The sequence below is a fragment of the Phlebotomus papatasi genome, chromosome 3 (genome assembly GCF_024763615.1).
Source record: "Phlebotomus papatasi isolate M1 chromosome 3, Ppap_2.1, whole genome shotgun sequence".
Classification (NCBI taxonomy): Eukaryota; Metazoa; Arthropoda; class Insecta; order Diptera; family Psychodidae; genus Phlebotomus; species Phlebotomus papatasi.
Window position 1 is genome coordinate 46,205,517 of NC_077224.1, and position 27,852 is coordinate 46,233,368.

Here is a 27,852-nt window from a genome sequence, read left to right on the forward strand (position 1 = left end):
TTTTGTTTTCTCAATAGCTCTGCCCCTATGGCATTCAGCGGACTCAAATTTTACTATGTTATAGCTGGGCCTTAGAGCTTTCCATCAATACCAAACTTAAGGTCCCCCGACCCCCCTGACCCGAGCTATAAGGGTCCAAAAAAAATTCTTAAAATGGCCATAACTCCGGTTCTAATTGTCAGAATTTAAAAAATGGGGGCTTTTTGGAAAGCTCTCGTGAAATGCCACTTCCCCTTCTAACATCGCAAGTTCATAAAACCACCGCTAGGGGCGCTATTATTAAAAAGAAAATTTTTAAATCTTATAAGTTAAATAACTCAAAAATTCCTTATGCAATCGGGCTGAAATTTTAGTATGTTGTAGCCGTTGATTATACCTATCAAACAAAAAAAACCTTAAGTCGATCCATAACCCCTGACCCGAGCTATAAGGGGTCAAAGTTCGAACATTGACCGGCCTCTATCTCCGGTTCTAATTAACATAGCGACCTAAATTTTACCTTTTTGGTTTCGTCTCGATGAGCACTTTCAGATGGAAGTTCAAAAAGTCACCACAGGTGGCGCTGTGATAGCGTCAAAATTCATCGAAATTCAAAGTCACTTTTCTCAAAAACGGCATTGTGCAAGTTAATGAAATTTTAGTATGTTGTAGTCCAGTCTAGGACGTTTCCAAAATGGTGCGTATGCGCGCTATGGTTTCAATAGAACCGGAGATATGAGGGGTCAAAGTTCACGAAATTCAAAAAATCATATCTCCGGTTCTATGTGACCGATTTTGATGAATGAGGGCTTAAACGAAAGATATCACCAAATGCTACAACTTTCTAGAATATTTGAACTTCGTGGGACCAACACCAGGGGCGCCATAGTCGAAAAACCAATTTCAATATCACATAACCTCAATTATCTCGACTGTCGCTGAACCGATTTTGATGATTACTTCGACAAAATTGTAGAGCACATTTGTCTCTACATTTCTGACCAAATTTAATTCTTTTACCGACCAAATTTAATTCTTTTACCGACCAAATTTTATTTTTTACTGACCAAATTTTATTTTTTACTGACCAAATTTAATTTATTACTGACCATATTAGGTGAGATTCTTAACAATCTCACCTACTATAATCCTAACAAAATTTCATGTCGTCCGATCGACCTCAAACTTGGCCAAAATGTGTTTCGCCACTTCCTGATCACGAATATATATGTGGCTATTTTACGTTCCCGGCCGGCCGGCCGCTCTTTGGAGCTTAATAGCTCCTAAACTAAAAAAAAGATATCGACTTGCGGTTTTCGGCAAAGGTTATATATCGGGTGAAAATTGCAACTTGGTGCATTGACCCCCCACCCCCCACTCCTCCTTCCGCCATTTTGAAGACCCCCCTTTTTTGTTTTCTTAATAGCTCAGCCCCTATGGCATCGAGCGAGCTCAAATTTTAGTATGTTATAGCTGGGCCTTAGAGCTTTCCATCAATACCAAACTTAAGGTCCCCCGACCCCCCTGACCCGAGCTATAAGGGTCCAAAAAAAATTCTTAAAATGGCCATAACTCCGGTTCTAGTTGTCAGAATTTAAAAAGTGAGGGCTTTTTGGAAAGCTCTCGTGAAATGCCACTTCCCCTTCTAACATCGCAAGTTCATAAAACCACCGCTAGGGGCGCTATTATTAAAAAGAAAATTTTTAAATCTTATAAGTTAAATAACTCAAAAATTCCTTATGCAATCGGGCTGAAATTTTAGTATGTTGTAGCCGTTGATTATACCTATCAAACAAAAAAAACCTTAAGTCGATCCATAACCCCTGACCCGAGCTATAAGGGGTCAAAGTTCGAACATTGACCGGCCTCTATCTCCGGTTCTAATTAACATAGCGACCTAAATTTTACCTTTTTGGTTTCGTCTCGATGAGCACTTTCAGATGGAAGTTCAAAAAGTCACCACAGGTGGCGCTGTGATAGCGTCAAAATTCATCGAAATTCAAAGTCACTTTTCTCAAAAACGGCATTGTGCAAGTTAATGAAATTTTAGTATGTTGTAGTCCAGTCTAGGACGTTTCCAAAATGGTGCGTATGCGCGCTATGGTTTCAATAGAACCGGAGATATGAGGGGTCAAAGTTCACGAAATTCAAAAAATCATATCTCCGGTTCTATGTGACCGATTTTGATGAATGAGGGCTTAAACGAAAGATATCACCAAATGCTACAACTTTCTAGAATATTTGAACTTCGTGGGACCAACACCAGGGGCGCCATAGTCGAAAAACCAATTTCAATATCACATAACCTCAATTATCTCGACTGTCGCTGAACCGATTTTGATGATTACTTCGACAAAATTGTAGAGCACATTTGTCTCTACATTTCGTCCATACATCATTTTCCGTTCAGACTACGCTATCACTCCGATTTTGCCGTTTAAGTGCGAAAAAATTGATTTTTCCCATATTAACGCTTTGAAATCACTCAGATGCCAATTTGACTGCCTCTACTCCACCAAGACACTTAAAATAGGGTTTTAAATGGAAGGTCCCACAAAATACAACAATTCTTTGATATAGTTGAAGTTCAACAAATGACTACTTGGGGCACTCTGGATGAAAAAACGAGTTAAGAAACAAAAAACCTCGATTATCTTGGCTTCTGAGTAATCGATGAGATCATGTTCTATGGAAAAATTATAGAGAACATTCTGGTCTACATTTCACCCATATAACACTTTTCTGTCAGTTCATCCAAATCCTTGATATTTTGGTTTAAATACAAAATTTGTATAATTTCACGAATTTGATTCAAGATAACTGAATGGCGTCTCCCAACTTCAGCTCTAAATCGAATTCGCATGCACTCCGAGTTAGCTCACGTTAAGAATCTCACCTACATAAGCCGGTTAGGATTATCTGTCCCTTTAATTTTTTACTGACCAAATTTGACTTTTTACCGACCAAAATTATTTTTTTCCGATTTTTAAAAAGTTTTTTTACTGACCATATTTTATTTTTTACTGACCGAAGTTGATTTTTTACTGACCAATATTTTATTTTTTACTGACCAATTTGAATTTTTTACTGACCAAAAAGATTTTGCCTCAAAGTCCACGCAGAAAACATAAGATTTTTTTTATTTATTTGGTTGAAATCCAATGAGCACAAAATGCTAACCGATTTCAATTAAGCTGAATTTTGCTAACTTTAAAGCGACACTCGTGAGGTAGTGCCATTTCCATATAATATATTTGTTTAGCACTTTTTGTTAGAAAACTGCTGACCAGTCAGCATATTTTTGCTAATCAACTCAGCAAGAATATGCTGAAAATGCTATTTTTTCAAATAACTGTGTTCACTGGGAAGTGAAATTATGCAGCATGAATTTTCTTTAAAAGAACAATCAGAAAAATTAAATCATCATCACTTTTACCAGCGACTGTGCTAACTGTATCGTCTGCATTTATGCATCCTTCGTAGAAAATTCAAGTCTAAAGGAAGAAAATACACAGTTTTAAAAAGCCACTAAGGGCAGAATCACATTGACAATAAAACGCTCGCCGTAGTCTTACCGTATTTCGTTAATTTACGCATTTTTACTTCAAGTTTTACACAAATTCTCGATTTCCGTATTACCTTATCTCCCTTATCTCATACTCGGTGGCACTTGGTGAAAATAATATTAAAAAATTGAAAAAATGAAACGAAAATTCGAAAGAAAACTGTAACAGCAATTAATCATACAGTTTTTTTTGTTCACCGTTTATCGAATTTACGTTTTATTTCTTCAATTTTCTTATATTATTTTCACTTTTAGTGCCACCGAGTATGAGATAAAGTAATACGGTAATCGAGACTTTCCGAAGAATTGCAATGAAAATGCGTAAATTAATGAAATATGGTGAACATTTTACTCACAAATGTGATTATGCCCTAACTTGAATATGTTGCAAGTAAGTTACGAAAATTGCTAATCGAAGAGCCATCTTACTTGATTGCTTGCTTTTTACGTTCCATTTTTCCTGTGTAAAGGATATGCTTCATGCAAATTTTATAACATTTTTCTTTTATTTAACAAACTAAATATGTGCTTCTAACAAACTGAAGAGTCTGATATTTTTATAGGTCTCTTAGTTTGTATTAATTGTTTTTTATTAAATCCTGAAGGAAATTCCATTGAAGGGATGAAAAAATATAATCTGTAATCGTAAACTGTATTTTATTACGTTTTTTTTTATTTTGGAAGACTACGAGACATTTTTTTAATTATTGAAAATATTGTGTTAAAATTATTAAAAAGAATTATATATATATTTTTTTAATTTAAATAAATTGTCCGATTTGAAGAAAGGATAATTAAAAGCGATTAAAACGCGATGAGCCACCACGCAAATTCCGATACTCGCGGGAGAATTATCGTTACCCATTGGAGAGCTGCATCCCTGCGCAAACCCACTGCACTCACCAAAAGGCAACGATAGACTGCCTGATAGAAAAGGACGTGCGCACAGCTCCCCTCAAGACGTCAACACCTTAAGTGACGGCTTCTATCCCAGCGAGCACAGATACGATGATGGCTCAAGTATTAATTATGCTACTCTAATGGGAACTTTAATAAATTTCATCGAATCTGTTATGCATTGTTCTACAGATTGGTCTATCCGCAATTCGTAGATACCACTAGAAAAGCATGCATTCCGAGATCACCTGTAAAGAATCTCAGCTACTATAAGCTTATCTGGGCTTATCACTAGTTGTTCAAAGACGAACATGGATACACAGCATTCAAATATATTTAAGAAATTGTTCAATGATTATTAAAGCCCACTTCAAGCACATGTTAATGGTTGTAAAGACTTTATCATCAAAATTTACAGCGAATCCCGATACATCCTGTGATGGAACTATTATTTAACAAGTCTTTTAGACTAAAAAGGCAGAACACCTTCATCTTTCTTCTCAGAATGTTGATAGAATCCGTTGAAAAAACTATTAGAATATTAAGTATTGCTGAGTGATTGCAAAGCCCAAAGATGGGGCATGTTATTTCCCCTATCATAAGGACCAAAGGAACGGGACTAGTCTGCATATATTTTCTATGTACTTAACTAATAGGCCAATAGAGTCTCGTCTTTTAAGAACCCATAATTCTTCGTGTCTCCGTGTGCCCAGTTCAGGTTGTCGCATCCTCCGCGACTGCCTATTTATTGAGGGAATCGTTCTTTGGAATAATTTACCTCACGAGCGGAAGAGGAAGCTTATCCTTAGACTTGTGGGTGCCGCGTGCTTCTCGTGCCCCACATGACCTTTACTTTCTTTTTTTTTCTAACTTTAAAACTTTCTAAAGATATGAATTTATTTTTAATTGTATAGAGGACAGATTGTCCTATTGTTTACCAATAAATTGAATTGAATTGAAGTGAATAATTTCCTTAACCCTTTAACTCTTTCGTCTCTTTTGGGACTCTCGTACCCAAAGCAGCATTATGAATGTTCTGTGAAAACAATGTTTTTTAATTATTTAGAACTGATAAAAATTCTATTCTTGTGGATGATTACAAACTATAAGGATGTCCAAATGTAAGATATTTTTCGTAGGACCTCAATTAATTCCTGAGCATAGATATTTTTGATTAAAAATTGTGAAATTGGCTTGCAGCATATGCTGCGGTCCGGAAAGAGTTAAGGACGATTGGAACACCGGTGTCCCATAAAGAAAATAATTTTTCCTGACTACCTGAAGTTATTTTTTTTCTTATGTCTGTACATAATTGTAAAGTAGAAGGTTGAATGAATCTAAAAGAATATTTTTTTGCAAGACTCTGGCTATTTGCTATGCATTTTTGAGCTCAAAAATGGCGAATTTTTAAATTCTCAAATTCATAATTGATTTTATTTATATTTTATGCTTCCAATTTTTTTTAAGCAAAACCCTTTTGGTAATAAAAACTATAATACTCGTAATATTTTTTATTAAAGCGAAAAATATTATTCATTGGTATTGTCAGAAAAATTACTTAAATTTTTGAGTTATTTTTGTCCCTATCGTTCATAGAGGCGCATAATACATCGAATCAGACTCTGTTGGACTTTCCAAGGTAACATGAAAGACTTATCATTGATTATGTTTCACAGTTTAATTTTTATTGTTGATTTTCAGTCCGTAAAAAGTGTCTCGTCGTTAAAGGGTTAAAGAGTAAATTAAATTACTTACCTTCTTATTGTGCGGATTAACATTTGAATAGCATTACCGAAAATGCAAGAAATAGTCGAATGAATGAAGAGCCTTAGTAGATGTAAATACTCTTAGTTATCCTGGTTTTTCAAAGGGAAAATATTTTGTACAAATCTAATTTTTGAAAGAGTAAAAGAAGTGTTTAACTAATAAGAAGAAAAACAAAACAATTTGATATTTCGTACACTTTCTTTATTCATATATTCATGAATTATTATATTATATTCTTTTTATTTAAATTATGTGCTTTGACAACATTCATGCATCTCAAATACAATACAATAACTAATGTAGTACGGGTAATTAAATTTATTTTTGCTAGATATGTATGTAAAATTCTTGAAAGTTCATCTCGGATAAGGTCGTATATTAGAAGTTACAAGGTATTTGTTGAAGAGTATAATACGCTATATATAGAAGAATAATTTTTTTTCAGCTTTCTCTGGGCATTGCGCAGGAATTCTATTCAAGCAAATATCTTTGCAACTTGTTTTTTGTTTTTGCTAAGGTGCACATGGGTAATGCCTATTAAAAAAGTTGATAAATCTCATTAGGACGGTCAAAAGTGAGTGTCAAGTAAAAAGAATATTTATCAATTTATAAAGATAGTAAAATCAATTTTTTTTATATCATGAAAGCCAATTTTTCTTTTGTTCCCCTGAAAAATCATCTTTCATATCACAAAATCATTCCTCCATCACAGTAATTATTTTCTGAATATTACACTGTGTTGCAGGGATAGTTTCTTTTTTTTATGCATGCTTCATCCGTAACTTCATTCTTGGATCTTACAAAGAGATATTTTCAATAAGAAAAGAAATTAAGATAAAATTGTTCCAAAATTCTATCAAAAAGGCAATTTTAGAAAATATATAATAGTAAATTTTTTTTTCGTATTTTTTCCTCTTGTTCTCTTTTTTTAATCCTTTTTAAAGATCTAAAAATGGCACTTTTAGGTTATCTCTTCTCTTTTTTTTCTTTAATTTCATTTTTTTTAAATCTTTGTAAATTTCTAAAATATTTTTTTTTATTCTCAAATTGAAATTGTCGTCTATCAAGGTACTTTTTCTTTCGAAATTCTTCATGTTTCTTATTGTGTATTTTTTCTCATTTTTTTTTCTATTATTATTACTTTATTTTTTATTCAAAAAGGTGCATAATTCTTTTTCTTCGTTTTTTTTTATTCAGCTATGAGTATGCTTTAAATTTTTTTCTTATTGGCAAGAATATTTTCTAAAATTTACAATACTTCTCATTAATAGTAAAAATGGTGTTTACTAAATCAATGGCAGGCAATTGGTAACTTAAAAAAAAAAACAGAAATAATTTATTATAAAACAAAATTTCTTTTAGGGACTAGGGTCTTTTTTTTGTCTACTATCGGTAACCATAGAGAGTTTTCTTAAGATATTACATTACATCTAGATTAAATAAATTTTGCAGTATTTTTTTCTGTCTTTTAAATCTACATGGTGAACAATTTGACATCTAATTTCCAAATATATTTTCATTCTAACAATTTAGAGTGCAACATGATGTCTGCTTCTAATAAATTTCTTGTGTAAATTTGATATTGGTAATTTTTACAATTATCAATTTATTTATTTTTTTTATAGAGCATAAATTACAAAGTGTTGTCAAAAGGAAAATAAAATATTGAAGATTTTATAGTGTACACTTTCTACAATGCAATTTTAAAAAGAAAACCTACATTTGTACCGGTCACAGTCTAATTACTAATATTTACTTACATTTAAATCTTATTTAGTAAATATATTTTCAAATAAATTTGTATACAAAAACTCAAAATATCATTGAATGAGTATTGATAATTCCGAATAAGTATATAAAAATCACAATAAGTTTAGTTTATTGAAAATTAAAAGATAAAATCTCATGTATAAAACTTTTTTTTCCTCTCTTTAAATTACAAATCTACATAGAATAACTAAAAAAAAAGAAATCAAGTGCAAAACACTTCATTTTGCCAAAAAAAGAAATACTATTGATCTAAGAAATGTCTATTCTGTCTTTTATAGTCACAATTTTAAAAAGAAACATTTGCTTTTGTCTTTTTCTCTAAAAGAAAAAAAAAACCGAGTGTAAAATATCATACTTATCAATGCAAAATGTCTTTATCTCTTGTCTTTTTTTTATCAATGTTCACAAGAAAAAACCAACTGGTAAAATGTCTATTTATATTGGGAAGATAACATGTGCAAGGTAATAATCTTTACAGAAGAATTCCACGCACTTACAAAAAAATGTCTTTAGAAGGGTAATGTGGCCACAAACATATTTTCAATGAGTGGAGGTGCAGGGACAAGATCTTCCAATTTTAAGTAGAATATTCGCTGAAGTCCCTGGACACTGAGGGATCGCAGCTCGGGCAGTTTGCCCAAGAGGCGACTGAAGTAGTGCGGTTTCCGTTGTGCCTCTGCATTGTACGTAACGTGGTCACGCAGACTGGAAATGATCTTCATCTGCAACTGTTCAACCTTTTTTGGCTCCTTCAATCCATGACGCTCTGTGTGGTTTTTTTTCGGGACAAGGAAGTAAATTGTGCAATTAGTCAATCGTCAAGGACATAAATATTTTTAAATAATTTACTGAAGGTGATTATTTGTCAAAATGTCAAAATATTAGAAGGGTGGATAGAATTTTGATATGTAAACCGCAAAATATAACTTTTCTCACAAATTTGCATTCAATTGATGGGAATTAAATAAAAAGAATATTTTTTTTCTTGCATTGTATCGTACACTAGGGTAAGATGGGGTAATTTGGAATCATGTCTAATTTAGAAGAGATTTCCTAACAATTTTAGATCGTAAAACGAAAACGCAACGAAGAAGTATACTCTCGAGTGTAAAGTCTTGTACTCCTTCTTGGTTTTTCTTTTCGCTCTGACCATCTGAAACAGTGAAAAAATCTCAAATTTCCAAAATAGACATGATTCCAAATTAGTCCATCTTACCCTACAAACAAGATTAGTATCATATCAATGCTAGCTTTAGCAAAACTTGTATTATTGCTTAAATAAAAGATTAAGAAAATAAGTTTACCTAACCCTTGATTTACATTTTGAACGTATTAAAGCGTGCACTGAGAAAAAAAGAGGGTGCGATTAACATTTTTTCCTCATAACTTTAACACTTTTTAGGTGTAAAAATATATTAACATTTTTTAATGTTAATTTTACACCTTTCTAAGGGTAACATTAACATGAAAAAGGATAACTTTAACCCCTAATACACCTAAAAAGGGTAATATTTACACCGATTTTGGATCAACACTGCAGGGTAAAATTAACATTTCCGGAATATTATTTTAACTTTTTCGGATTTCTCTCAGTGTGTATACGAAAAATTATTTCCAACGCTTGATATGAAGTCAATCGCAGTAGGCTTCGGATTTTGTTTTTTTCCTTCAGTGTCGTTTGAAGAGAATTTAATGAATTTTCTTTTGATAAAAATTTGAATTTGAATTTAAATTGAATTTCAAATTTATTTATTTGTTTTAAAACAAACATAATTAGGGTTCGTCCCTCTTACAATGTTTGATTAGATAGGAAAAAAACAAAATACAAGAAAAATAAAAGAAAATGAAAACAAGATTAAGTCAGAAAAATTTAAATAGAGAAAAAAAGAAACAAAAAAAAGGAACAGATAATCCTAACCGACTTATGTAGGTGAGATTCTTAAATTTGTCAAATTTTCTCAAATTTGTGAAAAAATACAAATTTTCTATTTAAATCAAAATATCAAAGATTTGGATGGAGTGACAGAAAAGTGATATATGGGTGAAATGTAGACCGGAATGTTCTCTATAATTTTGCAGTAGAACTAGATCTCATCGATTAATCAGAAGCCGAGATAATTGAGGTTGTTTGTTTCTTAATTCGTTTCTTCACCCAGAGCGCCCCAAGTGTTCATTTGATGAACTTCAACTATATCAAAGAATTGTTGTATTTTGTGAAACTTTCCATTTAAAACCCTATTTTAAGTGTCTTGGTCGACTAGAGGCAGTCAAATTGGCATCTGAGTGGTTTCAAAGCGTTATTATGGGAAAAATCAATTTTTTCACACTTAAACGGCAAAATCGGACAGACCGCATCGAAAAATGATGTATGAACGAAATATAGACACAAAGGAGAATGGTCAAATCCGGTCCCGGAATCGCCACGAATGGGACCTATGTCATTGGATAGACATTGGTATAGGTAACAACTTTTGTTCTGGGACCAATGTTCTAAACCATGGAGGAACAATTCTAGAGCATAAAAACTATTTTTTAGAATGATCAAATGTATATGGGCGCTAGTTCATCTTCATACAAGGATTAGAGTAGACGCATTTTGAAGACATTGATATAAGGTTGAGAAAAATGCCGGGACCCAGAACGGTAAACGCTGGAAGTCCTTGTAAAAAGGCCTTTATCCTTCCAAAAAATCGTTGTTTTGACTACAAATTTTACAAGAACTGCTAAAGTGATCTTGATGAAATTCCGTATAGGGTCAGTGTATGTTTCAAACTTTTTATTTATTCATACCACCCCCTCCCTCCACCCTCCCTTCTGGTAGCCCTCATACAAAATGGGGGCATTTTACCTTATAACTCCTTTCTGAGAGAAGGTAGAAAGCTGAAATTCAACAAGGGAATAAAACTTAAGGAAGACTTTTCAACCATGCATGTTAACCCCTTTCTCCATCACCCCTTCTAGTAATCATATAAAAAATTAGAGAATTTTGGCCTCCTTTCTGAGAAGAAGTAGTTGGTTTGTAAAAGAATGAAAAAATGAATAACTAATAACGTCAACAATAATTTTCTAGATTTTATATGCATTTATATTTTGTAGACATCTAGTCAAATTACAACTTTCTGTCTCCTCTTAGAAGGGAGTTATAAGGTAAAATAGTCTTATTTTGTATGGGGGCTACTAGAAGGGGTGATGGACGAATTGTTTGCTCTGTATGGTTAAAAAGTTTTCTTTAAGACTTGTTCCAATGCTGTATTTCAACTTTCTATCTTTTCTCATAAAAGAGTTATACGGTGAAATGCTCTCATTTTGTATGAGGGATACCAGAAAGTGTGACAGAGGGGGAGGTTAGTATGCATGGTTTAAAAGTCTTCCTTAAGCTTTGTTCCCATGCCCAATTTCAGCTTTCTACCTTTTCTCATAAAGGAGACATAGGGCAATGTGCTCTCATTTTGTATGAGGGCTACCAGAACGGAGGGTGGAGGGAGGGGGTGGTGTGAATAAATAAAAAGTTTGAGTCATGCACTGACTCTATACCGAATTTCATCAAGATCGCTTTAGTCGTTCTTGCGTAATTCGTTCTCAAAACAGCGATTTTTCGGAAGGATAAAGACCCTTTTACAAGACTCCCAGCGTTTATCGTCCTGGGTTCCGGCAATTTTTCAATCTTATATCAGTACCTACAAAATGCGCCTACTCTCGTTTGTGGCGATTCCGGGACCAGCGCCCATATAGTTTTGACCATTCTCCTTTCCTCTACAATTATGTTGAAGTAATCATCAAAATCGGTTCAGCGACAGTCGAGATAATTGAGGTTATGTGATATTGAAATTGGTTTTTCGACTGTGGCGCCCCTGGTGTTGGTCCCACGAAGTTCAAATGTTCTAGAAAGTTGTAGCATTTTGTGAGATCTTTCGTCTAAGCTCTCATTCATCAAAATCGGTCAAACAGAACCGGAGATATGATTTTTTGAATTTCGTGAACTTTGACCCCTTATATTTCTGGTCCTGTTATAACCACAACGAACCCACGCCACTTTTTGGAAACTTCATACTCTAGATTACAACACTCTAAAATTTAATTAACTTGCACAAAGGATTTTTTGGGAAAAATGAGGTTGAATTTTGATGAATTTTACGCTATCGTAGCGCCACCTGTGGTGACTTTTTGAACTTCCATCTGAACGTGCTCATCGAGACGAAACCAAAAACAAAAAATTTAGCTCAAAATGTTAATTAAAACCTGAGATAGAGGCCGGTCAATATTCGAACTTTGACACCTTATAGCTCGGCTCAGAAGTTATCGATCGACTTATGTATTTTTTTGTTTGATAGGTATAATCAGCGGCTATAACATACTAAAATTTCAGCCCGATGCACATAGGAATTTTTGAGTTATTTAACTTAGGAAATTAAAAACTCAACTTTTTAAAAATAGCGCCCCTAGGGGTAGTTTTATAAACTTGCGATGTTAAAAAGGGGAAGTGGCATTTTACGAAAGCTTTCCAAAACGCTTTAACTTTTTAAATTCTGACAATTAGAACCGGAGTTATGGACATTTGAAGAATTGATTTTGACCCTTATAGCTCGGATCAGGGGGACCGGGGGACCTTAAGTTTGCATTTTTTATACGATATATAACCTTTGCCGAAAACCTTAAGTCGATATCTCTTTTAGTTTAGGAGCTATTGAGCTCCAAAGAGCGGCCGGACGGACGGACGGACGGGAACGGTTTTTAGCCATCTATTATATTCGTGATCAGGATCAGGAAGTGGCCAAACACATTCTGGCAAAGTTTGGGGCTGATCGGAGGACATGAAATATCGGCAGGATTATAGTAGGTGAAATTGTTAAGAATCTCACCCAATCTCACCTAATATTACATTTTATACTTTAGATTAGACCTTGACGCTTGCATGAAACTATGCCAAAATTTCGTACAGTTACTTTATGCCAAGTTTAAAATTTATTTTTTAAAGCATCAAATTTTTAAGTTTGGTTGGCTAAAAGCGTCTTAACTTAAAAACTTAAATATTCCGTCAAGGCTTTTCCACTTTGTCTTCCTTTTAATTTAATGAAGTTCAATTAAAAGTCGCAGGCTACCCCTAAAATTACAGGCTGCTAAACAAAGTGAAATCATAATGGAAGAATATGGACATAAAAAGAATTTCACAGACAATCTTACATAATGAGTTTGATTGTTTAAATGAGCCTCCCTTGTATGTAAATCTTATTTAAAATTAATATTTTAATAGTATTTCATATTGTTTATTTAGAAATTTATTTTTTAAGTGTGTCTGATCAATTTTTCTTGAACAATTAAACCGTTTATGATATTTTTCTTTTGATAAATAAGGCGCTCGGAGCAAAAACACTCTAAGTCGTACGCATTTCCCTATTAAAATAGCGTTTTTTTGCTCTGAGCTCCTCAAATGTGGCTCTAAAATATGGATAGATGTTTGCCTTTTTCAGACGTTCTCGATTATAGAATATTATATTTTCTGAATCAGTTTCATCTTCATAAAGAGGACCTCAATCTCTACACACAGAAAAATGGAAAATTCTTAAACAGAAACACCCAGGAATTTAATTTCAAATCCCATCCAATGAATGCCAATGCTCTAATTCTAAATCCTTGATCATTTAGTTTTAGTTGCAATTTGCAAATCTGTAGACATTTTTCAACTACCAGCTAATGCTGAACTTAAGTTCCCGATCTCTTAACTTGAAAGAGCTAGGGATTTATAGCCCATTTCTTTCGCTCAGAGCTTCTAAACTTAAACGCCTCGGGGATTCACGTACAATTTAAGTTCCCAGGATCTTATATATTCTTATTTAGAGTTAAAATTTTTCTGTGTGTAACAGTTTAGTACAGTTTGTGAAATAGCAATCGCGTTGTTATGCAGTTTTAATAATTTTTATCTGAGATATTTTGGAATTTAAAATATATTTTGATTTCTAAAGGTAATTTTATTCAGTGAGATTTTGCATTTTGTTTGCATAGAATTTTATTAATTACATTTCTATTATGAACGATTTTCTTTTTTTTTAATTTTGTCTGTTTCAAATTTTGCGGATCAACATTTTCACTTTAACAAAAGAAGATAATTCTAATTAGCTAAAAATATTTAACGTAATTTTTTTTTGTAGTATCAAGGGTTTCATATGCTTCAATAAATATTTAAAAGCTGTTTTATTATAGTTTTGTATGCTTATACATAAATTAAATTTTTAATATTGTTCTCCCGTCGGTTATTTAAATCAAAACTTGATTATGACTTAATACAATGGCGAGCTTTATTCGATTGCAATGCAATTTCCCATCGTTATTAATTATGTAAATTAAAATGAATGCAATTTAGTGTATCTTTATACAAAAGACGGTAGAAGGTATGATTATTGAATTAATACGGGGGCAGATCAATTACTGTGATTGTGTATTAAAGCGGAAAAGTACCGCAAAATTCACAAAAGAATTTCCTGTATTATATTGTGGTAAGTGAAAGATGGACTTACCAGTAACGAGCGTGAGAGCACAGAGACAGGCGAAAGCGGAGATGTCGATCTCGAGGGCATGAAGACTCTTGCTGAACTCGAGGATGGCATTGAGCCAGTCACCGAAGGAACGCTGACACTGCATCTTGTGCAGCACCACGCCATTGCAGAAGGTCATCTTGGTGTCGTCGATGCGTGCCCTGTACGACAGTCGCAACACAAAAAGCTCCAGTGAGGCTGATTGAAACAGGAGCTCCTGATCCTCCGAGCAGAGATCACTGAATCCAGGTAGCTTGTCGGCAAAGTGCTTGATCACGTCCACTGAGGTGGTGAGGAGATTGTAGAATTGTTGTACTTTGTCTGCTTCAGAGAGCACTGGCTCTGTGGGTGTTGGCTCTCTGTACTGTGTGTAGTCCAGACTGGCCAGATCGGGTGTTGTATCAACATGAGCACGCACCATGGCCGTGATCATGGATACTGGGGGGCTCGGTGGGGACTCCTGCGGAGATTTGGGTTTTGAGGGTAACCGACCACGTCGTCCTTTGAGACTATCTGTTCGCACCACCTCTTTTACCATGCCCACAGCCAGGCATTTCTGGAAGCGACAGAACTGACAACGGTTGCGTCGCCGTTTGTCCACGGGACATGCCTTATCCGCCAGGCATACGTACTTTGAGCCCTTCTGCACCGTGCGCTTGAAGAAACCCTTGCATCCCTCACATGTACGCACCCCGTAGTGCTGGCATGCCGCTGTGTCTCCACAAACAGCACACAGCTGCGAGGGACTCTGGGGTGTCGGATGTATACTGGCACGACTTAGTCCCGGCTCGTTGTTATTGGCCGCTGCTGGATTGTTGTTGTTGATGCAGCCCGGTGAACTGGAGGCGGAACTCGAAGCGCTGGGCAGGAATCCTTTGGGTAGTTGTGCGCGGGGTGGTTTGGGACTCTCGCTGCTCGAGGTGGATTCGGAACGCTGCAGCGGAAGTGATGCTCTCCTCTGGCTCGTGGTGGATACATGGAGTTCAGAGACAGTGGGAAAGGGAGGAAGAGAGTAGCGCTCTTGAGTACTGGGCGTGTATTGCTGCGAAAAAAATGCCAATTGGTATAATTATCTCCCATAATCGAATAATTTTAGTGATCCACTAACTCTACAGTAGACTCTCGCTAATTTGGCTCTTTTAACCCTTTAAGGACGATAGGAACACCGGTGTCCCATTAAGAAAATAATTTTTCCTGACTACCTAAAGTTATTTTTTTCTTATGTCTCTACATAATTGTAAAGTAGAAGGTTGAAGGAATCTAGAATATTTTTTTCAAGTTTCTAGCTATTTGCTATGTAGTAAATATTTAAACTCAAAAATGGCGAATTTTTAAATTCTCAGATTCATAATTGATTTTATTTATTTTTTATGCTTCCAATTTTTTTTAAGCAAAACCCTTTTGGTAATAAAAACTATAATACTCGTAATATTTTTCATTAAAGCGAAAAATATTATTCATTGGTATTGTCAGAAAAATTACTTAAATTTTTGGGCTATTTTTGTCCCTATCGTTCATAGAAGCACAAAATACACCGAATTAGACTCTGTTGGACTTTCCTAGGTTAGATGTAAAACTTATCATTGATTATGTTTCACAGTTTAATTTTTATTGTTGATTTTCAGTCCGTAAAAAGTGTCTCGTCGTTAAAGGGTTAAGATCGGGATACTTTTTAATTCGGGCAGCAGTTAAATTTGAAAAAAGTTTGTTAATATCTTCCAGATTTGATTCTGATTATCGAATGAAGCAAATATGCTTAAATTTGCCACGGTTTGTCTTAGTTGTGATATGATTTTGCATTATTAGGAGGTTTTCATGAGATTTATAATAAATATGAGTACGTAAACTTAATGTGACTATACAAATGAACAAAAGATCGTTGCATTTCAAACAGTTTGTCGCCCACATTTCTCTCTAATTCGGGTGACATTTCGGTCCCAAATGCCCGAATTTGAGAGAGTCTACTGTATTTTAGTTATGGTTGGTATAAAAATTATAGAAATTTAAGTGTAATCATTTATTTTTCGCAATGGCATACACATAAAAAAATATTTTGTAAAATTGTTCGTAAATGTTTGTGAAATCCTATGGCGGAGTTACGAAATACTCGTGAATCGTATAACCCACAAACAAGTTCGTAAAATGTACTTTTTTCACAAACATTGTTTGCAAAATGATCATTTGACGAACATTTTCTGTACTTTTACAAACATTTGTTCGTAAATGTTCCTAAACTCACAAAAAAATGTTCGTAAAATTTTGTCGTTTGTTCGTATTTGATCGTACATTTTTGCTAGTCAAACAAAACAACAAATACGAACAAATGACAAAATTTTACGAACATCTTTTTGTGTGTTTAGGAACATTTACGAACAAATCTGTGAAAGTACAAAAAAATGTTCGTCAAATGTTCATTTTACAAACAATGTTTGTGAAAAAGTACAGAATTTTACGAAATTGTTTCTGGGTTATACGATTCACGAGCATTTCGTAAGTCCTCCATAGTATTTCACAAACATTTACGTTAGTTGAAACATTCTTTTGAGCGAAATTCATTGTATCTTCATTTATAATTGAATATCAATTATTTCTGCAAAAATTTAATTGAGTTCTTCAACTTTTATTGACATACAATTTAAGAAAAGTTGACAGTAGAAAATTACATACCGCTGAATGAATTTTATAATATTCTTACAAAAAAGTAAATATTCTTATATTTTTAATTATGTCATTTTCTCACTGTTTTAGATGAACAAAAATGAAAAAAGCCCGTTTTCGTGGCCTTTTTCTTTGACCCGTCTGAAATAAGTAACGTAATTTCTAAAATTGAAATTGATTCTGTTCAAAATTACCCTACTGCACCCTACACGGAGATTTTTAAAAAGAATAATAGAATTGTTAGAAACTCAAAAGTTTTCCATTTCTTAAAAAAAAACTATAAAACACCCTAATCTCCCAGAATGAAAAAAAATATATGTCAAGGTTACTTTAGTGTTATTAGGTTCTAAAATTATAAAAAAATAATATTAACGGATAAATAAATATTGCTGTATAAAGGAATAGCCGACGGTGGTGGAACTGAGCTAGGTTTTCAGGACAATCTGTCCTTCCGGTTAGCGTCGGAAATAGTTGATTAAATCCTATGAAATCTAACACACAATTTCACCAGAGCTTTCGACACTTATTGCGTCTTCCTCAGTGGCTGTTTTTTTTCTAAATCGTAACGAATTTTTCAATTTGTATTACAATGTCTTTATCTTAGATTCCGACGCTCACCAGAAGGACAGATTGTCCTGCAAAACCTAGATAAATAAATGTAATCAAATATGAAAGCATATTTTATTCCTAAAGCATACGTTATTCCTCAAATAGAACTCTGGAACTGGTGAAAATTTGGTGGTCAAAGAATATAAATAATTAATAAGAAAATTATTCCTAATTTAATTATAATGCTCGAATTGTAATACTTCTGATGCAAAAACAGATTATTCAATACCTTCAGTGCCAAAAATCGGAATTCGGATCTTTGGCAGTGAAGAAAATTTTAATTCGGAAGATCTGAAAAGCAAACAAAATCCGTTGGAATCCGAACTCGAACAATTTTCTTCGTCCTTCTATTTCTTGATGTTAGTATAATCGTATCATGATACTTATATTACAAGATAGTTATTTTTTTTTTACAATGTCATATCCCGTTTCGGAAGGATTTTTTAAGTGCAATGTAGCTCGCACAGGAGCGTCTTCCCGTAGTGTGAATGCTCCTTCCATGTTCCCGAAGTTGTTGGGGGAAAAATAGTGCATTGTATCACGTTATAGTTATGAGAAACTGTGGCAAAATTTGTGAAAATGAATATTTTATTTTTCCGCCAACTCTCAGAGAATTTTAATGATTTTTATTGAGCATATTTTTATAGGAAATTTACCGCTCTATCGTTTGAAGAAGTTCATCTTTTTCTACCTCAAACGGAAATGCAATTTTTAAGTCATTTTTCAAAATATGTTTTTTTTGGAAATTCTCAAAACTACTGGGGCAAATTTGGTCAGACATGGGGTATTTCTTGTCATTTTCTTTCGCTTTCTTACGACCTTTCATTTCGAGTCATTTTCCAAAAGCTGTTTTTGGCAAGAAAACTCCCTTCGCCGGCTAAGAAAGATTAGAAAGCGAATTCATGTTTTTTGCCAATGTGCAACAAAATATAAAATTCAAAATTTATCAACGATTAAATTTTTTAAGATATTTTAATAATTTTTTTTGCAATATTTCAACATCTAGTTTTCTATTTAATAAATAGGGTTTCCACTATCTTATTCCAAATTATAATATTTCACACGCCCAGATTATTTAATGCCGCCGACAGGCTTTTTATGTAATCTTACGAAATAGGCATTTCGGTAGCAGCCAAAATCCCGAAAGCCAAAATCCCGAAAGCCAAAATCCCGAACGCCAAAATCCCGAAAAGGCCAAAATCCCGAAAGCCAAAATCCCGAATGTTCAAAATCCTGATAGGAATGAAATTATATGGAGGAAAATGTTTAGAATAATTTCCCGAGACACAGAAGATTTCCCTTTGCCTCCAGCAAGCGCGGGTACAATCGTGGGAGTAGCTATAACACTTTTAAGAATTCGGGATTTTGGCTTTCGGGATTTTGGCCCTTTCGGGATTTTGGCTTTCGGGATTTTGGCGTTCGGGATTTTGGCGTTCGGGATTTTGGCTTTCGAGATTTTGACCGGGACCCAGGCATTTTAGGTAGACAATATTGCAGCATTAATATTCAGATATTAAAATGAATTTAAACGAGTATTCCAAAAGATTACTATTAATATCTTGAATGTCTCAGATTTTCTTATATCTCGATTAGGAGAATTTTGATTAATCACATAATAAAAGATAATATTATTATCATTTTGACATTTCTTTTAGCTAAGACATAAAAAGTTAAAAAAAGTTAAGACATAAAAATACTTTGATCTCGTAAATTTTTTGAAACATAAAAATTTCTTTGACTTTCATTATTTAAAATGGTAAATGGTATGTTTTTCATTATAAAACATTCGATAAAAAATTACCATTTCTAAATAAGTGAATTTTGTTTAATGTTATTGTTATTTTCTCAAATATTGAATTTTATTGGAATACTTTACTTTAGCCTGTTCCGTTGCATCTGTTGACTTGTCAGAATATAAGTCGATTAAGGTAAGTGTCAAATATCGGCCAGCTTGCAAATTCGACCACACTATTTGTCTCTCGAATTTCCATGAATTTTTATTTTTTCATGGAAAATCTCAATTTGAAATTGCTCTCCTGTAAGATTGGACATTCAGGACATAGGCCGGCTTCAGACCTAGGACTTAGCCATATGGCTTAACTATTCTCATTTCTTATCAGTCACGATTTCTAGGAAAAATTTAACTTGGGAATGAATTAAAAATAAATGATCTATTCAGTTCTCAAAAAAGCAATAAAATTTCTCACTATTTACGATTTTGAAACCTTCGGGAATTAGGCTAGACTTTTAGTCTGAAGACAGCTTTATTCTTTTTATATTCAGAGCCGTCGCTGTTACTTTGGGAGTCAAGGGTTTCAAAATTAATAGATTTCTGAATCAAAAGCAATTTAATGCAGAACATCCCGTCGGGGTTGGGACTTGAGAAAATGTATTAACTTACCATTGGATGTTGTTCAAAAGATTGCTGTTGATAGAATCCTCCTGCACTCTGTTGCATGTACTGAGGAGGATGCTGCTGACCAGCTGATGAAGTGTGCTGTCCGTGAAAGTCATAGTGTCCTTGGTGATGAATTGTAGATGAGGATCCACTGAAGGGATGCTGATGGCTATGTTGATAGGCTACAACGCCTGCATGATAGGGAGATGCCACATTGAAGGCATCTTCGTCCATCTTGAGACCGAAACTGGCCAATTGACTGTATTTGATGGAGTAGGTCTCCTGGAAACTTGGCAGAGGTGAATCTGGTGCTGTTGGAGTTGTGGACGATGAAGCTTGAGGTTGGTGCGATTGGAGAGAATGGAGTGATATAGCAGGATCACTGCTGGAGCGCAGAGTAAGTGGACCGAGCTCTGTGGGTCGCTCTAGGGTGCCTGAGGTTTGATCTGTAGGCGATAGGAGAACACTGGTTTCCTCCTTGTGAAATAGAGGTACAAGAGTATTGGGAAGACTCTCAACAGAGCCACCAAAGTGACTGGACTGACTGCTGAGACCGACGAGGGTGTCACTGGAGGAATTTGAGTGTTGTAGCTGATCAGCAAAGGATGTGTCACTGGTGCGACCTTGTGATGTCGATGGGATAGCCTGAGTGGCAAAAGATAAAGATGTTGGGGGATAGAGAACGTCCAGAGGATCAAGATCACTTCCACCGAGATCAAAATGCACAGATTCTGCTTCCTGTTGAATCTGCTGATGTAACTGGTGATATTGCTGAGATGGATACTGCTGATTAGATGACAAAAGATCAAACGAAGAAAGAGAACTAAAGGTGCTCTAAAAAGAAAAATACCAATTGAGAGGGAGTCTCATTAATGATTGAGAAACTATGGCGCGAAGGTAAAAGAAAAAAAAAGACTGTGATAACGAGCGCAAGTCAATATTCTATTATTTATAGATTAATTTTCCACCATGCAATACAACCGATATGGTTTATAAAGTGACTTTCCCTTGATGGCTGAGGATAATCAAATGGGCGGGATTATGGCTAAAGTGCCATATTTGGGGCGAAGAAGTTGCTTGGGAAGCGCAAGCGCTTCCCTACCCATTTTTACCAACAAAACACCATTCATTGGTGACAAAATGTTTTACATTTCATTCAATAATTTTTATTGCATGTGAACAATAACAAATCTCCACCCTTCACGCATTCGTGGGCATTTTATTTGAACCATTGCACATTGTTGGAAGCATTTAGTTCACACTGAGAAAAAAAAGAGGGTGCGATTAACTTTTTTTCCTCATAACTTTAACACTTTTTAGGTGTAAAAATATATCACCATTTTTTAATGTTAATTTCACTGAGAGAAATCCGAAAGAGTTAAAATAACATTCCGGAAATGTTAATTTAATGTTAATATTATGCTTTTTAGGTGTATTAGGGGTTAATGTTACCCCTTTTCATGTTAATTTTACCCTTAAAAAGGTGTAAAATTAACATTAAAAAATGTTGATATATTTTTACACCTAAAAAGTGTAAAAATTATGAGGAAAAAAAGTTAAACGCACCCTCTTTTTTCTCAGTGTTTACACTTTTTAAGAGTAAAATTAACCTGAAAAAGGGTAACTTTAACCCCTAATACACTTTTTGGGTGCAAAAATATATCAACATTTTTTAATGTTAATTTTGTTGTGATAATTTACAATAGCAGTGTGTAGTCTTAAAAATTAAGGACGAGCAATTGAAAAAAAGATTGCTCTCATGCTAGTAAGTTAGTCTGAGTTTAGTGAGTGCCATCAAACGTTTTGGATGATGAAATCAAGTGTTCCTGTAAGACTTTCTTTTTGTTAAATAAACATTGAAGTTTACTCTATTTGAGTGTTTCCTTTGAGTGATTTTACCTCAGTGATCCTCAAAAACCACAACAGGTTATGGGCCCAGGCTCAAGAAAAGAGTAAAAAGTGTGCGCGTCAGTTTTCCGAGTGTAGTGGTGGACATTTTTTCAGTGCTGAAAAACAGAGTTTGTGCGGTGTTCCGAGGAAAAACATTATTCCAAAGAAGTTTTTAGTGTTCTAGAAAACAATGGAAAGTGTTAAAGTGCAAGTGAAACCGCTCACAGGAGTTGCAGATTGGCCCTTGTGGAAGCGTCGTTTTTTGATTATGCTCGATTTTCAGGCGGGCGCCATGGATGCCATTGAGGGGAAATTGGATAAGCCAGAAGTACTGGCAGAAGGGGCAACTCAGCAGCAAATTGATGACCACAGAAAGAAGCTCGATTTCATCAGGAAAGCAGAGAGCTATGCAAGATCTCTCATATCAAATTCAGTGACTGATGAGATCTACCAGAAGATTCTAGACAGAAATTCGGCTCAAGAGGAATGGAATGCCTTGAAACAGTTGTTTGAAGCAACCTCTAAGGACCAGCTATTTCATGTTTGTGACGATTTTTTCGCACTCAAGTGGACATCGGGAAACGATGTTGCATTCCATATTGCCAAGGTGAAGAATCTCTGGGATGAGCTCAATGTTGGTTTGAAAAATAAGGGAGAAAATCCTCTATCTGAGCTGTTTTTGGTTGGCAAAGTGTTGAATATTTTGCCCAGCGAGTTTGACACGTTCAAATCAAGCTGGATGATGCTAACCAAATATGAGGACAGAGATTTTAAAGAGTTTTCAAACCAACTCTGCATGTTCGAGCGCAGCCTCAAGAAAACTGACATGACAGAGAAGCAAACAACGCAAGAGGCGTTTGTTTTGAGCAAAAAGAAAGAGGGTAATCCATCCAAAAAGTCTGATACCTGCCATTATTGCAATAAAAAAGGACATTTTGTCAGGAAATGTCGAAAGTGGATAGCTGATGGGCGTCCTAGCAAAGACAGTGCTAAGGATAAGAAGGAAAAATCAGCTAAAGACAATGCGGTCGAAGCCAACTTGATGTTGATGACAGTAGTTAGTGGTGAAGTTTGTTCGGCAGTGGATTCTCAGGACTGGTGGATAGATAATGGAGCCACAAAGCATGTGACGAATTCACCAGTGTTCTTCAGTGAATTTCAAGAACTGCGAACCCCACAATTCATGTTGACCGCAGGAAATGAGAAATTGAGGGCAATTGGCACAGGTACGATTCAGATTATTACAGAAGTTGATGGAATAAAATATAAGAGCCAGATGAGTGATGTCTGGTACGTTCCTGGAATTCCAAGAAATTTATTCTCTGTGCTGTCAGCCCAAGACAAGAATCCAAGCAGTGAATTTAATTCGACTGCTACGAAGTGCACATTGAAAGTGGATGGAAAAGTCCTAGTCTGTGGAATCAGGGAAAGACAAGGGGGCTTGTTCAAAGCTACATTCAAGACCGTAATGCCAGAGAACAATGCTGAAGCTAACAGTGTTGAAACTGAAGAAGGCCTCGTTCAATTATACCATGAGAGGTGGGGGCATCAAAATAAGAATCACATCAGAGAATTGTTGCAGAATGAGATGGGCATAAAGACCAAGAGTGACAATCTTGTATGTGAACCCTGCATTTATGGGAAGATGCATCGTCAGCCATTTGGTGACAGAAAGAAGGCGACAGAGCCAGGTGAGCTCTTCTCAGCAGATGTTTGTGGCCCATTCAATCCATCGTTCCAGGGAAAGCGCTATCTTGTGACATTTAAAGATAGCTTCACGAAGTTTCGCTATGGGTATGTGATAAAAGAAAAATCAGAAGTCAAGAAAGTTCTGAGTGAAGTGATTGCCAGTGCGAAACAGAATGGTCACGAGATAAGGGAGCTTCTGAGCGATAACGGTGGAGAGTTTGACAACAAAGATGTGAAAGAACTTCTTCAGAAGAATGGTATTAATCAACGATTGACAGCACCGTACACACCACAACAGAACGGTGAAGTCGAGAGGGACAACAGAACAATCGTTGAAATGGCAAGAACGTTTAAGTATGCCAATGAGAATGCTGAGTTTCCACAAGCAATTTGGGCTGAGCTTGTGACTACAGCAATTTACATTTTGAACAGAACGGGAAAGTCTTCTGTGCCCGGAAAGAGTCCATACGAGGTGTGGTTTGGAAAGAAGCCGAGAATAAAGCACATGCGAATCATCGGCAGTGAGAGTTACGTATGGATTCCTACTCAAAGACGGAAGAAGATGGACAAGAAAGCTGAAAAAGGTTTTCTTCTGGGATACGACGGTGATGAGAGGTACCGTATCTACATTAAGGAGAAAAGTGAAGTGATTGTGTCTCGTGATGTAAAGTTTTGTGAAAAACTCAGTGAATGTCAATCCAAGAAACTAATTCTTCCTCGATTCGATGATAGTGGTGAAAGTGATGAAGTTCAAAATGACAATGATTCAGTGGTAGAAAAGTTTTCAGATGACGAAGATGCAGAGAGTGATGACACTCTAGTTGATTATGAAAGTGCAGTGTCTGAAAATGAAGGTGAATCAACCCCACGACGTCTCAGAGATCGAAGCGAGTTGCGAATGCCCCGTTACTTGGATGATTATGTGATGTCAATGGATAGCAGCATTGACACCCACGAGAGTCCAGTCACGTATGAAGAAGCAGTCACCAGTCGAGAAAGTGCAAACTGGAAAAAGGCTATGAACGCTGAAATGGAGTCGTTGAAAAAGAATGAGACGTGGAAGCTGGTGTCTTTGCCTGAAGGGAAGAAAGCTTTGTCTTCCAAATGGGTCTACAAGGTAAAGACAAATCCGGATGGAAGTATCGAAAGATACAAGGCTCGTCTTGTTGTCAAGGGATTTAACCAGAAAAAGGGTGTAGATTATAACGACACATTCAGTCCTGTTGCAAAGTTGGGGACAATTCGTGCTTTATTGAGCGTTGCAGCCAGTGAAGATTTGCATTTGAGACAATTCGATGTGTCTACAGCTTTTCTCTATGGAGATCTTGAAGAGGAGATCTATATGAAGCAGCCAGAGGGCTATGATGATGGATCCAGCAAAGTCTGCAAGTTGCAGAAAAGTCTCTATGGTCTTAAGGAAGCTCCAAGATGTTGGAATAAGAGGTTCGGAAAGTTTCTACGAGAACGGGGATTTACAGCAACTACAGCAGATCCCTGCATGTTCTTTCGCACGAAAAATGGCCAGAAATTAATCCTAGTTCTGTATGTGGATGACGGATTAATTGCTGCGAAAGATCAGGGAGAATTGGTAACTTTCCTGAACGAGTTGAAGGCTGAGTTTAAGATTACAACGAAGGAGGCTGAGTATTTCTTGGGTATGGAAATACACAAGACTGAGAAGGGGATCAGCATTAGCCAAGCTGGACACGCAAAGAGAATTCTCCAGAAGTTCAATTTTACGGAGTGTAAGCACGTTGCTACACCAATGATAAAAGCGCAATCAGAGACGTCAAAAGAAGATGAGGGAAGCCACAATTACCCTTATCGTCAAGCAGTTGGTGCGCTTATGTATCTCATGCTGGGTACTCGACCTGATCTAGCCTACAGTGTTGGTGTTTTGTCACGAAGCCTGGAGAAGCCAACACAAGAAAATATTCTTCAGCTTAAACGGGTGTTTCGATACATCGCAGGTACGAGCTCCTTGAGTATAAGCTATGTTCGAGGCAAGAAATCTGGAGTCTTGCGTTGCTTCACCAATGCAGATTATGGTGGTTGTGCTCAGACAGGCCGCTCAACCACAGGTGTTTTGGTTACCTATGCTGAAGGTGCCATCTCATGGTGCAGTCAAAGGCAAGCATCTGTGTCGACGTCTACAACAGAGGCAGAGCTAGTGGCAGCTAGTGAAGGTGCCAAAGAAATCACCTGGATGCGAAAGCTATTCGAAGAGATAGCACCTATGAAGTCAGTTCCCATCGTGTTTGTCGACAATACAGCAGCAATACGAATTGCAAAGAATCCAGAATATCACAAGAGGACCAAACACATTGGGATCCGGCATTTCTTCATCAGAGAGAAGATCAGTGATGGAACTCTCGAGATCAAGCAAATCCCCACTGAGGACCAACTTGCGGATTTGTTGACTAAACCGTTAGAGAGAGTCAAGTTGAATTCATTCATTCAGAGGATTGGAATGAGACAGATAGAATAGGGAGTAGTTTTTATTTGCTCTGATGAAGATAACTTTCCCAAAGTCCAGTTTTTGTTTTCATAGAATTTGTCATTGAATTAATTTAAGACTAAGGGAAAGTGTTGTGATAATTTACAATAGCAGTGTGTAGTCTTAAAAATTAAGGACGAGCAATTGAAAAAAAGATTGCTCTCATGCTAGTAAGTTAGTCTGAGTTTAGTGAGTGCCATCAAACGTTTTGGATGATGAAATCAAGTGTTCCTGTAAGACTTTCTTTTTGTTAAATAAACATTGAAGTTTACTCTATTTGAGTGTTTCCTTTGAGTGATTTTACCTCAGTGATCCTCAAAAACCACAACAAATTTTACACCTTTTAAGGATAAAATCAACATGACAGAAGGGTAACTTTAACCCATAATACACCTAAAAAGCATAATATTTACACCGATTTCGGATCAATACTGCAGGGTAAAATTAACATTTCCGGAATGTTATTTTAACTTTTTCGGATTTCTCTCAGTGCACATACTGTGAGAGATATCCCTATGATTTTTTTGTCTCTGTTCATGAAAAGATTATCAACACTGTCAAGTGATAGTTAATTCACTGATTTTATCACTAATTAACACTTCGTCATGGACTTAATTGATTGTGTTGTGAGATTAGGGAACCCCTAAAGAGCAAAACAGATGCACATCCCATTAGCAATAAATCATTTTTTTTTTCCATTTCATTACCCTACTAATACCAAAGTGGATATGAGATTCTGTAAACACATTTACGGTTGTCTTGACGCCACATGAAATAATGTGTATAATTTTTAATTCTTTACCTGTTGAGATTGCAATAGCAGCATAGTTGATGCGGCAATTCCTTCGCCGGTGCTTCCTGTCCCAGCAGTTGCCGCAGCTACTGTTGTAGCAGTTCCACTCTCCTCTTGACTGGATTCTGGACTAACGATGCCCTGCTGTGCAACGATGGCCGACAACAGTGAAGGTGCACCTGAATATCCATTGAAGAGAAAAATAAATAAAATTTATTACTCTAGAATGCACTTGATGCACAATTTATCATTAAATCACTTTATTAGTACCACAAGCAAACATATTAGAGATTATAACAACAAATATATCACTTTGTGCAAATATCCACAAAAAGAATTTTTTTTTGGTGCACTTGGCACAGGTCCAAAGATGAATGAAGCCCTGGAACTGGTATCCTCGATCTTTATATAAGGATCTCTGCTCTTGTAAACGTGGGGAGTGAATCAATTTGAGGGATGATGAGTGGTGATATAGCAGGGTGTGTTTGGGATAGGGTGGCGTTTCAGTGGATTCCCCGCAGAGTCATAAAATCAGTGATATTTAGCAAGTTTGCAATATGATTATGATTTTTTTCTCCCTTCCTCATTATTCCCTCAATAGACAACCTGTCTTCTTCGCACCAGCATATTTGAAAATTTATGTTCAAATCACCGAGAATGAGTGTTTCACTGTACTGATTATCAATTCCTATGTTCTGAAATTTATTATCCGTAACCAATTTGAGCTTTCCCTTCAATTATATCGTACGGTATTAATATTGGACAATATGTTGATGAAAAAAGTAAATTGAAGTTCCCTGTGAAGACCAT

General features: G+C 35.6%; 1 protein-coding gene across 2 annotated transcripts in view; it reads right to left on the reverse strand.

The window, feature by feature from the left end:
- Window positions 1-6,387: 6,387 nt before the first annotated feature.
- The window catches only part of LOC129807996 (probable nuclear hormone receptor HR38), a 72,103-nt gene continuing 50,638 nt past the window's right edge, over window positions 6,388-27,852 (reverse strand). Inside the window, exons 2-5 of one of the 2 annotated variants that reach the window (XM_055857628.1) lie at window positions 27,052-27,221; window positions 20,177-21,007; window positions 14,491-15,550; window positions 6,388-8,744 (exon numbers count right to left, since the gene is read on the reverse strand). In XM_055857628.1, coding sequence (XP_055713603.1) covers window positions 8,488-8,744; window positions 14,491-15,550; window positions 20,177-21,007; window positions 27,052-27,221 — 2,318 coding nt within the window. In that variant the 3' untranslated portion in view covers window positions 6,388-8,487. The remainder of the gene's footprint in view (window positions 8,745-14,490; window positions 15,551-20,176; window positions 21,008-27,051; window positions 27,222-27,852) is intronic. The other variant, XM_055857629.1, reaches the window with a different exon arrangement.